General features: G+C 42.5%; 1 protein-coding gene across 2 annotated transcripts in view; it reads right to left on the bottom strand.

Moving 5' to 3' along the window:
* MEGF10 (multiple EGF like domains 10) overlaps positions 1-12,858 on the bottom strand; it is a 220,299-nt gene that overhangs the window by 8,740 nt on the left and 198,701 nt on the right. For both annotated transcript variants that reach the window (XM_061625273.1, XM_061625282.1), the window contains 2 exons: positions 6,640-6,768; positions 4,590-4,718 (listed from right to left, as the gene is read on the bottom strand). In XM_061625273.1, coding sequence (XP_061481257.1) covers positions 4,590-4,718; positions 6,640-6,768 — 258 coding nt within the window. The remainder of the gene's footprint in view (positions 1-4,589; positions 4,719-6,639; positions 6,769-12,858) is intronic.

Raw genomic sequence — 12,858 nt, 5'->3', positions numbered from 1 at the left:
ACATTTTTTTAAAAGCTTAAAAAATATCTTTAAAAGAAGAAAAAAGTTTAAAAACATATTAAAAAGCAATTCCAACACAGATGCAAACTGGGATAAGGTCTCAAAAGGCTTGCTGAAAGAGGAAGGTCTAGCAGGTGCTGAAAAGATAACAGAGGTCTAATATTTAAGGGGAGGGAATTCCAAAGGGTAGGTGCCACTACACTAATGATCCTTTTCCTATGTTGTGTGAAATGGACCTCCTGATAAGATGGTATCTGCAGGAGACCCTCACCTGCAGAGCGCAGTGATCGATTGGGTATATAAGGGATAAGACAGTCTTTCAGGTACCCTGGTCCCAAGCTGTATAGCACTTTGTAATGGTTCTAGATAGCTCTAGATGGGGTTCTAGATAGGGTTTTTTAATGGTTTTAGATAGTTAAGCTTCTAGATGCCAGAACTGTTAGATTCACTGCAGAAACATGGCCATGCAGTTTTGCAGAATCAATATCATACAGTTATTATACCTTTACATGTTCAGCTTTTAGAAATATAAAACAGTTATATAACTGTAACAGTGCAATCATCTACATATCCACTCAAGAGGTAGGTGCCATTATGTTCAATGGGGCTTACCCCAAGTAAATGAGTATAGGATTTAAACCTAAATGTAGAATTATATCCTCTAAGCAAAAAGTTATTTATTTATTTATTTATTTTGTATCCTGCCCTTCCTCCCAAAGGAGCCCAAATACAGGCAATTTTCATACAACCTGTTGAAGTACAAAGAAGTTTGGGAGGCATCTCTTCCCCTCAATTGGGGCCCTGGGAGCCAAACTACCATTCAACATTCTGAGGCATTCTAGCATATATTCCTATGAGCAGGTGGGAAGGAAGTGCCTAAGGCAGCAGTCCAAAACATGCCAACAAGCAGGAGCAGGCAGCAGGGCAAAATGGGTGGGGAGGCATTGCTCACCTGGCTTCCCAATGCCAAGCATTGCTGCCGGTTACCTGAGAAAGGGTAGATGTGAGCATGGTAGTGGGAGCATTGGTTTGATTTCACCACTGCGAATGCACCAAGCTCCTTGCTGCCTCACCCCTCTTGGTAACCAGCAGTGATTATCACCATTGGCAAGCCAGGTTAACCATGCTGCGTTGCTGACTGCTACTGCCTACAACTCAATCCTATACATAAGTACACAATATTAAGCCTCACAGAGATCAGTGGGACTTGTTCCCAAGTAAGTGGGTACAGGACTGCAGCCTTAGTTATGAGTAAGCTGTATTAAAACAGTGGGACTTGCTTCTGATTAAATATGCATTGGATCTCTCTGTTGGGGTGTAGTCTTAACCATACTTGCAAGTACACAATGTGACTTACATCTGAGTAAACATCATCATCATCATCATCATCATCATCATTTAATTTGTGGGTCGCCTATCTGGTCAATGGCCACTCTAGGCGACGTACAATTTAACAACAATACATTACATCATAATAAAATACATCATAAAATACAATATAACAATAAAACAATTCCAGTACAGAGTAGTAGGCTATTCGTCGTAAAAATTTAACCCTCCCCGGAAGTCCCAAAGGCCTGTCTGAAGAGCCAGGTCTTCAAAGCTTGGCGGGATACATTCAGGGAAGGGGCATGCTGAAGGTCATACGGGAGGGAGTTCCAGAGAGTGGGGGCTGCCACTGAAAATGCCCTCTCTCTTGTCCCCGCCAACCTAGCTGTTTTAGTTGGCGGGATTGAGAGAAGGTCCTGTGTGGCTGATCTTGTTGGGCGGCATGGTTGGTGGCGCTTGAGGCGCTCCATCAGGTAAACTGGGCCGAGACCGTATAGGGACAGTTTGTAAGTAGTCGAGCCACAGCATTTTGTATAAGTTGTAATTTCCGGACCGTTTTCAAGGGTAACCCCACGTAGAGCGCATTACAGTAATCCAACCAAGAGGTGACCAGGGCATGTACCACCAGTGGGAGCTGATGAGCAGGAAGGTAGGGCTGCAGTCTACGAATGAGGTGTAATTGATACCAAGCTGCCCGGCTCACTGCCGAAATCTGAGCCTCCATGGACAGCTTGGAATCAAGAACAACCCCAAGGCTGTGGACCTGGTCCTTCAGGGGCAATTTCACCCCCTCAAACACCAGGTCAACATCTCCCATCCTTCCCTTGTCTCCCACGAGTAGCACCTCAGTCTTATCAGGATTCAACTTCAGCCTGTTCCTTCCCATCCATCCACTCACGGATTCCAGGCGCTTGGACATGGTCTCCACAGCTGACTCTGGTGAAGATTTAAACGAGAGATAGAGCTGAGTGTCATCCGCATATTGGTGACACTGCAGCCCAAATCTCCTGATGATTGTCCCCAGCAGCTTCATATAGATATTAAATAGCATGGGAGAGAGGATAGAGCCCTGTGGCACACCACAATTGAGAGGCCAAGGGTCTGAAACCTCCTCCCCCAATGCTACCTGTTGATGCCTGTCGGAAAGAAAGGAATGGAACCACCGTAGTACAGTGCCTCCTATTCCCGATTCCTCCAGGCGATGTAAAAGGTTACTGTGGTCGACAGTATCAAAAGCCGCTGAGAGATCGAGGAGGACAAGAAAGGTGAATTCTCCCCTATCTAATGCCCTCCTCATATCATCCACCAGAGCGACCAATGCTGTTTCAGTTCCATGTCCAGTCCTGAAACCCGATTGGTATGGATCCAAATAATCCATTTCATCCAAGTGTGTCGACAACTGATTAGCCACCACTCGCTCAATGATCTTGCCTAGGAATGGTAGATTCGAAATTGGGCGAAAGTTATTCAAAACTTGGGGATCCAAGGAGGACTTCTTTAAGATGGGCATTACACCCTCCTCCAAGGATGCATTGACCACCGCCTTAATCCCCTCGCCCAGTGTCTCTTTGCAGCTCACAAGGAGCCACGATGGGCAAGGATCAGTTAGACAGGTGGTAGGCTTCACAGTCGAGAGCACCTTGTCCACATCCGCAGAAGGAAGAGGTCGAAACCGATCCCATTTGACCGGGTTGCAACTGGCCAACTCTGTTTCATTTACTGTATCCACGGCGTACGGAATCGAGCTCCGTAAATGTTCGATTTTGTCGGCAAAGTGCTTTGCTAATTTGTCACAGGAGGCCTTAGACTGTTCCAAGGGTTCCTGAGCAACTGGACCGACCAGGCTTCGGACCACTTGGAACAACCTCCTGGGACAGCACTCTGCGGACGCAATAGAGGCAGCAAAGAACCTCTTCTTTTCTGCCTTTATTGCCACTTGGTAGGCAGTTACTGCTGCTCTAACCTGTGTCCAGACATCTTCGGAACGGGATTTCCGCCACCGGCGTTCTAGTCGTCTCACCTCCTGTCTCAGATTTCGCAACCGTGGAGTATACCATGGTGCTAACTGAGTTCTATTCAGGGGGAGAGGACGTTTCGGCGCCACGCGGTCCAGAGCCCTGGTGATCCCCTCATTCCACTCCATCACCAGGGTATCGACCGTGCGGCCTTCAGCAGGTTCCAATTCCCCAAGCGCAGTCAGGAATCCTTCTGGATCCATTAGGCGTCTGGGGCGGACCATTCTAATAGGTCCTTTTCCCCTACGGAGGGTGTGTGGTATCGAGAAGTCTATATTTACCAGATAGTGGTCTGACCATGACACAGGGGTGGAAGAAGCCACCCCCAACTTCAGAACACTTCCCTCCCCTCCCAGGACAAATATAAGGTTGAGAGCATGACCGGCTACATGGGTGGGCCCAATATTACTAAGGTGCAGTTCCCAGGAAGCCATGGTTTCCAGGAAATCCCGAGGGGCTCCTACGAGAGTGGCCTCAGCATGTACGTTGAAGTCCCCGAGAATTAACAGCTCTGGGGACAACACACGTACAGCCGAGACCACCTCTAGCACCTCGGCCAGGGAGTCTGCTGTGCAGCGGGGTGGGCGGTACACAAGCAGGATCCCCAAACTGCCCTTCGGGCCCAACCTCCAGTACATACAGTCAACAAACTTAGTCCTATGAAGAGGAGGTCTGGTAAAAACTAGAGACTCCCGATAGATGACTGCCACACCCCCTCCCCGCCTTCCCACCCTCGGTTGTTGTGCATAACGGAAACCCGGCGGACACATGGCCTCATCCAGCCAGGTCTCCGTAATACATGCCAGGTCTGCTTGCCCATCCAAGATTATATCATGGATATGCGATGTTTTTGTACTACAGACCTGGCATTACACAACAACAATCGAAGGTCGGTAGGAATCCTGCATCCCCCAGTTGTCGTCTGGTTCTGAACAGACCCGGAACATGGGATGGGTATTACACATCTATCCCATGTTCCCCTCATCTGGCATGGTCTGCAAAGGATTGCCCTCTAAAGGCACTAATGGTATGTTGCAACACTCTAAATCAGCTACACTCTAATTAGGTTATTGCAATGGCAGAGGTATCCTATAAGGATTTGTCCCTTCTCAGTATCTGTCCCAGATTTTGAAAAACCAAGTTATGCACAACTTTTTGTCTTTGTTTTAGATTCTTGTTGCAGCCCTGCTTACACATCAGCATTTCAAAGCTCATTTTTATTTTGGCATTTTAGGAAAATACTACCTTGGTCACATCTTGTTCCTTTCCAGCCAGGGCTGCAATAACAGGTTCCAGTGATGTGATCACAAGTTGAGTTGTTCAGACAGTCACATATTTGCCGGCAGCCATACCCATACGTACCTGGGGGGCACTCTATAAATAATAACAAATATCAACTGTAGATTTTTCCTTTTAGCCTTTCCCAGTTCATACTCAGTTGAAATCAGTTGATTCCTCTGCTCCATGCAGGAATTCAGCTTAAAGCATATCTGACAGGTGGCTGTCCAGCTGCCTCTTGAATGCCTCTAGTGTTGAGGGCCCACCACCTCCCAAGTTAATTGGTTCCATTGTGATAGTGCTCTAACAGTTAGTAAGTTTTTCCTGATGTTCAGCCAAAAGCTGGCTTCCCATAACTTGAGCCCATTATTCCGTGTCCTGCACTCTGGGATGATTGAGAAGAGATCCTGGCCCTCCTCTGTGTGACAACCTTTCAAATATTTGAAGAGCACTATCATATCTCAGTGACAGTGACCATGATTTAGTAAAGAAGAACTGTGTGTAACTAGTACTTTCAAATTGTTAGCAGTTTTTACTGAGCTTTGCTGCAACAACACATCGAACAATGGAACCCTGAGTGTTCTGTAATTTCTTGATCAAAGCCAATGAATAAGACTTTTCACTGTTCCCATATTAGAATGGGGCATAAACAAGGTGTTCAACAGCCAATAACCTTATATACCACTTTAGAATTAATTTGACATATTGCTTTTTTGAAAAGCATGTCTAGTATTAAAAACTCTACAACTTGCTGTTATGAAACCTTGCACCCTTTATAGATCACAAGAAATTGTGTAGATTTCATAAGTCACCAGCAGGTGGCAATGTTTCATTGTGCAAGTTCTATAAGAAATCAGACACAATCTGATGTGTTTAAAAGATGCTCATAAATTCAGATCAAATATGATTTAAGCATAAAGGCTTGCAACAGGTAAAGTTCATTCAATAACAGGGGAAGCTGGTACCTCTGTTCTTATAAAGTTCCACTCCAATCCAGAGTGTTAGATGACTAGGAAACTACATAGATGGTAAGCTCACAAAGCAATAATTACTCCTTCAGTTTTTCTTGTGGTGTCAAATATTTTACAACTTATGCCAGGGTAGATTTGTTTTACTCAGACTGAAGTTCAGTCTCTTGGCTATTAACTGTAAACATTTTGTACCAAAAGATGCACATTTTAAAAACATAATGTTAATATTGTTCATTGCTTCCTCTTTGCAGTGTGTCAAAAATTGCAGTGCATCAAAAATAACTATGTTCAGAAGTGAGCAAAAATAAGTTTTTGAAAAAAGAATATTAACCTTCACTAGTAGTCTTCTCACTTCTAGAAGTTTTAAAAAATTCTGATCACAATCTACTAAGAAGTTGCTGCAACTAAGAATGGATGAAACTTACAGCCCAATCATACACAAGCTTAGTCAAATGTAAGCTCTATTGGTTTCAAGGATTACAGCCTTATGCATTTCACTATGCACTTTTAGTCCCACTGATATCATTGGGACCTGCAAGCCTAAACACACAGGGTTGGATCAGCTGAGGGGGGGAAGTGACTTTTGCCAATTCCTCCCTCTCTCTGTAGCCCTCAGTGCTACTTCTCACACTGTTTGTATTTTTGTTTAGTTTATTAGATTTATATCCTGCCCTACCTCCCATTAGGGGATGAGATGTTCTGGAACAGTGTGGGAGATGTGCTAGGGGCTTTAGGGAGATGGGGAAAACTGGCCAAGTCATGAGCTCCCTCCACCAGATCAAAAGCCTTCTGTGGACTGAAGGAGCCTTTCTGTCCATGGAAGGTGAAGTCTGGACCCAACCACTTACTATGGATTCAGTTGCACTTAACTCAATATGCACAAAATTGAGTTGCACTGTGGATGTGTCTCACAGAAAACCTCCACTAGCTGTCAATGTGAATTTTGCACAAAATCAGCTGTGTTTTGAGTATGAAAAACAGCTTTGTACAATTTAATCCACTTATGCATTTCTCTTCACTATGTGCAAGAACTTTTTCCAGCATACTCTGTTCACAGTGTTTCCCCATGAATCCTGTGCGACATGTACACTGCCCTGAGATGTGATCACAGTCAGCTCCATTCTGACACTGACAGATTAACGCACAGTCCTTTCCATAAAATCCCAAAGGACATCCTGTAAGAGAAAGGGAGGAAAATTAAGCGGCCTATACTTAAAACTTTAGTTTTGCGTAATATATTGAATCTTAGCATAACTGACACAAATAATTTACCTTTCCCAACATAAAGAATTCATTATCCAAACAAGATATGAAGCCTGAAAGTGATTACATGAAAAATATCAGTTACATTACTTAGAAAATCTAATGGAAGTAGTGAGATTTACAGTGCAATTCTGTTTGATTACTCAGAAGTAAGTGCCACTGAGTAAGTGCATAGGACTGTACTGTAATTCTCACTACTTCCTTAGACTTTCAATGATATCCAACTAGGATTTCAAATAAGAAAAAGGGATAGAAAAAGGTCTATCAATAATGATAGACCTTTGGACATATATTTTACATAGAGGATCCTGATGCATAAGACAGTAAAAAACAACAACACAGTGTAGTTCAGCCCTGTACAAATGTTCCATTTCAGTCTGAAGACTTATTACATATTCACTAACAGGCAAAAAACCTTGCAGTTTAAGAAAATACCTATAACCAATAGATATTTCTATCAGACTTTTAAAAAGCAGGGAAATTAGATAGCTATAGTGAATGCACCAGGAGAGCAGGAGACCTGACCCCCTCTCTGAGATATTGTACTGCCTTGCAAATTTGTCAAAATGCAAACACAATTTGAGTTGGTCTTTCACAGTCCAATCCATTTCCTGTGCAGCTTGGAAGAATTTGGTAACATGTGCCTCTGAGCATATGGTGAGTGGAGGGGGAGGGAGAGGAGGGGATTGGGTGGGTAGGTAGGCACTGGGCAGAGGGAAAGATCCTTTCCCTTCCAAAAGGAAAACATTGTGATCATTTTTTCCAGGTTTCCCCCCACCTTTTTATTCTACAGCAGGTACTTGTAGTCTCCCACCCAAATTTAAACCAAAGCTGTCCCTGGCCACATACACACCAGACCTTTATTTTACTTTAGACAGTCATGGCTTCCCCCAAAGAATCCTGGGAAGTGTAGTTTGTGAAGGGTGCTAAGAGTTGCTAAGAGAAGCCCTCATCCCCTCAGAGAGCTACAATCCCCAGAAGAGGAGCTGACTGTTAACCCCCCCTAGCCACTGGAGCTCTGTCAGTCTCCTAACTCAAACAACACTTCCCAGGATTCTTTGGGGAAGCTATGACTGTTTAAAGTGGAATAAATATCTGGCGTGTGTGTGGCTCCAATTAGTGAAGCCAAACAACTGTGAGTCTGGCTTTTAGAACACTGACAGTTGGCTCTTACTGAGCATGCCCATGCTTATCATTGATTCCAATGTAACGTTTCTTAAATTAATTAAAAATCAGCCAGGTATTTTTTAAACTTTTAAACTGCAGAAGATGAAGGTCAGAGTATGGTGCAAGTCAGTAATAGGATTACAGGTACTCTGTGAACATGGCTGATTTTTAATTAATTTCAACAAATTATGAGACCACTGACAAAAAAGTCCAACAGGGGTCTGGATTTTTTTTTCTTGTTTTACACTTTGAACTCTCAATTCTCTCTGATTATTTTGTGTATCACCATGAAAGAGGGTTGTTAAGCAAGTGTTTCTGAATTTAGGACTATATGTTTTGTAAGGTTTTGTTTTGAAATGAGCTTATGGGAAGCAGCAGAATGGCATGGGGGGTATTTTCAATTTAACATTGCAGAATCCATGTTGGCTATAGTATACATTCTCATGGCTGTATAACAAGGATGGATGATTCAACTTGTTTCCATTCTGTGCCAATTTTGCAAGTGCTCAATCATACATTTATTTTCTCCCATTTTTGTGGATTTTTTAAAAATTAAAAACCATGCAAAATGTATTTAAATTATATACATTTTGTATAAACCCCCATGTGCATTATGCATTTTGTTCCTTTCTAATATATTTTCCACTTAAAATACCCATTTTTGAAAGTATTTTTGGTGTTAAACAGAATTTTTGTGTGCAGTTTTTAGAATCGAAACTGCATCACAAAATTTGGTGAAGTGCATAATCTGATTGATAGCTGTGTTCCTGTTCACATACAGTTAAGCAAATTATGTCCATTTGATTCAAAATGTGGGTTGAACAAATTTCTATTCCATTCCTAATTACACATAAAGAGATCATTATTCTAAATCAAGCAGCAAAAGAATCTTGAGCATTGATGGTTCAAGCACCACAGAGCAGTCATATGGCTCTACAATACATGGACTTCTTCCTAAAATTATTGAATTTGTCTGTTTAAAAAAGAAAAGTCTGTTGGGCTACTGTGACATGTGTTTCTCACAGAAAGAGATACATGAGAGGAAGAGCAAAACCTGAAGCAAACGGGTTAAACAGTGCAGAAGTTGTTGCCAGGCTGCCCAAGGCCAGCAGCTGGTTGTCAAGGGCAACATTCGAGATAAAGAGCGGAGCGCACGGCCAGTTCTGGTGTGGGGGATTTTGTATGAAGAGAGAACTGTGTTTCAGAGAATCTTAATGCCAGTAAAGGCTCTTAAAGAATACTTTGCCTGGTCTGGATCATTTCTAAACCGATCTGCATTGGCACCGCTTTATGGATCACACACACACACGCTACACACGCCAACAGAGGGTTATGGGCCCAGGATTCGGTCCATAAAGAGGTTCTGGTGCTGGTCCGATCTATAGCTGAAGAGAGAAAAGAAGCAGCAAGAGAAAAGCAAAGTAAGAGAAGTGTGATTGCAACATGGCAATAAACCTGTCAACCGGGATGCCGCTGGAAAGATTGAGTGCGGTTAATTATGCCAGCTGGAAGTGGCGAATGAAAGCAGTTCTAGTCAAAGAGGATTTATTCGATGTTGTGGAAAGTGCCCCACCGTCAGCGCCGTCAGCAGCGTGGACGAAAAGAGACGAGAAAGCGAAAGCGTTCATAACATTAGGGCTGTCTGATTCACAACTGCTACACGTAAGAAATGAGCCGACTGCACATCACATGTGGGAAACGTTGAAGGCAGCTCATGTGCAGCAAACAGCAGGGAGCCGGCTGTGTTTAGCGAGGAAATTATATCAAATGCGTTTCACAGAGGAAGGAACTATGAGTGAGCATCTTGCTGAATTTTGTCGTTTGTTTGCCGAGTTACAAGACCGAGGGGTGAATCATAGCGACCTCCAAATGGTTTATATCATTTTATCTTCCTTTGATGAGAAATGGGATAATATTGTGACAGCTATGGAAACTTTACCTGATGGAACATTAACCTTGGACTTTGTTGAACAAAAGTTGCAGCAGGAATGGAATAGAAGACGGGAAAGTAAAAGGACTGAGTCTAAAGACACTGTAACATTAAAACAGAACTATGCAAGAGACAGATTTGGACTAAAAACGTGCTATTTTTGTGGATCTCCAGGGCATATCCAGAGAAACTGTATAGTCAAAAGAAGAAACAGAGACTATGTGTGGAAGAATCCAAGTGTAAACTTTGTAACTAAGGGGAAAAGTAAAACAACTAACTCTAAATGGCTCTTGGACAGTGGAGTGTCAAATTGCCTAATTACCGACGCGAGTCTGTTTCACACATCAAAGCCAGTTCAGGAATCTATTTGTTTAGCTGATGGATCGACGCGTCACGTGACTGCCCGAGGAACTTTAAGGTTGAGTACACTTAAGACTATTCTTACAGACATTCTCTTAGTGCCGAAATTACAATGTAATGTGCTTTCAGTAAAGAAATTAACAGATATAGGTTATAAAGTGCTGTTTGACAAAGGTAAATGTATAGTGCAGAAAGGAAATGAAATAAGCATGCAAGGGGTTTTACAGGATTCAATGTTTATGATTCAAAGTGAGCACACTGATCCGACGTGTGCTTGGTTAAAAGTAAATAAGCAGGTACATGAAAACTGCATCCATGAATGGCACAGAAAACTAGGGCATGCCAATTTTGAAAAGATTAAAAACACTCAAATGCATAGTAGAGACTTAAAACTAAAAGGTTGTGATCATGAATATGATTGTGATGCATGCTACAAAGCCAAAATGACAGTGGCACCTATTAATAAGAAAGCAGTAAGCACAACCACTGAACCATATCAGCTTGTTCATATTGATTTGTCAGGACCTATGCAATGTTCTAAAGGAGGAGCCAAATTCTTCATGGTTTTGGTGGATGATTTTACTAAATTTAGTCATGTGTACTTATTAAACAGAAAAAGTGAAGCAGAGGACAAATTGCGTATGTTCATAAAGAGAATAGAGACTCAACATGGGGTCACTATTAAAAATATTAGATCAGACCAAGGAGGCGAATTCACAAGCCATGCATTAAAGGAGTATCTTGAAAAGAAGGGAATAGCCCAGAATTTAACGGCCCCCTTCTCTCCGTTTTCTAACGGGACAGCAGAGAGGAAAAACAGGTCTTTGCAAGAATCCATGAGAGCCATGTTGGAAGACGCTGAATTGAACAACACATATTGGGGTGAATGTATACTTTATGCTGTGTACATACAAAATCGCTTAGTGCACAGGATGATAGGGATGTCTCCTTACGAAAAGCTGACAGGGAGAAAACCCAGACTAACACACATTGAACGTTTTGGTGCAAAATGTTGGGTTCATGTCCCTAAACAGAAAAGACGTGGGGAAATAGCTCCAAGGGCTCAGGAAGGCCGTGTTTTGGGGTTTCAGAATGCATTCTACAGAATCTGGGTTCCTGAGTTGCAACAAGTAGTGCTCAGTCGCAGTATCAAAGTAGTGGATCAAACATGGAAACCTAGTCAAACTGTTGATCTGGAAGATGCACACAAACACCTCACAGTAGATACACCACAAGTGCCTCTAAAAAATGCTTTAACAGATTTAATTCGGGGTGGCAAGCGTAACATTAAGAGAATTAGAAGTGAGGACATGGTAATGCAGGATACAGAAGTGCCAGGAACAAGTGCTGGCACAAGTGCAGGAACAATAAAAGATGAAAGTGAAAACAAAGAGACTGACTCTGAAAGGTTGCGACGCTCTGAAAGAGCAAATAAGGGACAACCACCACAAAGGTTTACATTTGGTGTAATGCAATACAATGGCAATGAAATAAAGGATTGTGCCACAGAATGGGAAAAAGAAGGGCCTATAGATGCTGAAACAATGAATTTAATGTGGAAAAGTTGTGTTGAAGAATGTAATGTAAATGAGTCTGAGTAAACTGTAACAAAATAAAAACAACAGAAAATGTATATGTAAAGAAAACATGAAAAAGGAACTGTATAAAACAACTGAAAAACAAATTGTAAAAATGCAAACTGAAATGTATATTGTACTGTAAAGTGTAATAATAATATAAAGGGATTTCTGTGAGTAACAGGTGGGGGCTGTTGGGCTACTGTGACTTATGTGTTTCTCACAGAAAGAGATACATGAGAGGAAGAGCAAAACCTGAAGCAAACGGGTTAAACAGTGCAGAAGTTGTTGCCAGGCTGCCCAAGGCCAGCAGCTGGTTGTCAAGGGCAACATTCGAGATAAAGAGCTGAGCCAGTTCTGGTGTGGGGGATTTTGTATGGAGAGAGAACTGTGTTTCAGAGAATCTTAATGCCAGTAAAGGCTCTTAAAGAATACTTTGCCTGGTCTGGATCATTTCTAAACCGATCTGCATTGGCACTGCTTTATGGATCACACACACACACGCTACACATGCCAACAAAGTCATGCTACTATTATTTTAACTACAGGTGAAGGGCACTTGGTGGCTAAGATCCTTCAAAGATACACAGGCATGCAAAACCATCTTTATTCTCAATACAGTGAGGAGCCTTTTATACAACCAATAAATGGTCCAAAGGCAAATTGAGGGAATGAAAAACTCAGCATCAGTGCATACATGCCATTACTTTCTATCTTGCTCATGACAGCTCCTGAATGCATGAGAACATCCCCTTCTTTGAAATAACCTAATTGTAATTGGACTGCCTTCAAGTTGATCCCGACTTATGGCGACCCTATGAATAGGGTTTTCATGGTAAGCAGTATTCAGAGGGGGTTTACCATTGCCTTCCTCTGAGGCTGAGAGGCAGTGATTGGCCCAAGGTCACCCAGTGAGCTTCATGGCTATGTGGGGATTCGAACTCTGGTCTCCCAGGTTGTAGTCCAAC

Source organism: Rhineura floridana, chromosome 1, assembly GCF_030035675.1.
Source record: "Rhineura floridana isolate rRhiFlo1 chromosome 1, rRhiFlo1.hap2, whole genome shotgun sequence".
Taxonomy (NCBI): Eukaryota; Metazoa; Chordata; class Lepidosauria; order Squamata; family Rhineuridae; genus Rhineura; species Rhineura floridana.
This window is presented reverse-complemented; position numbering and strand designations above follow the sequence as displayed.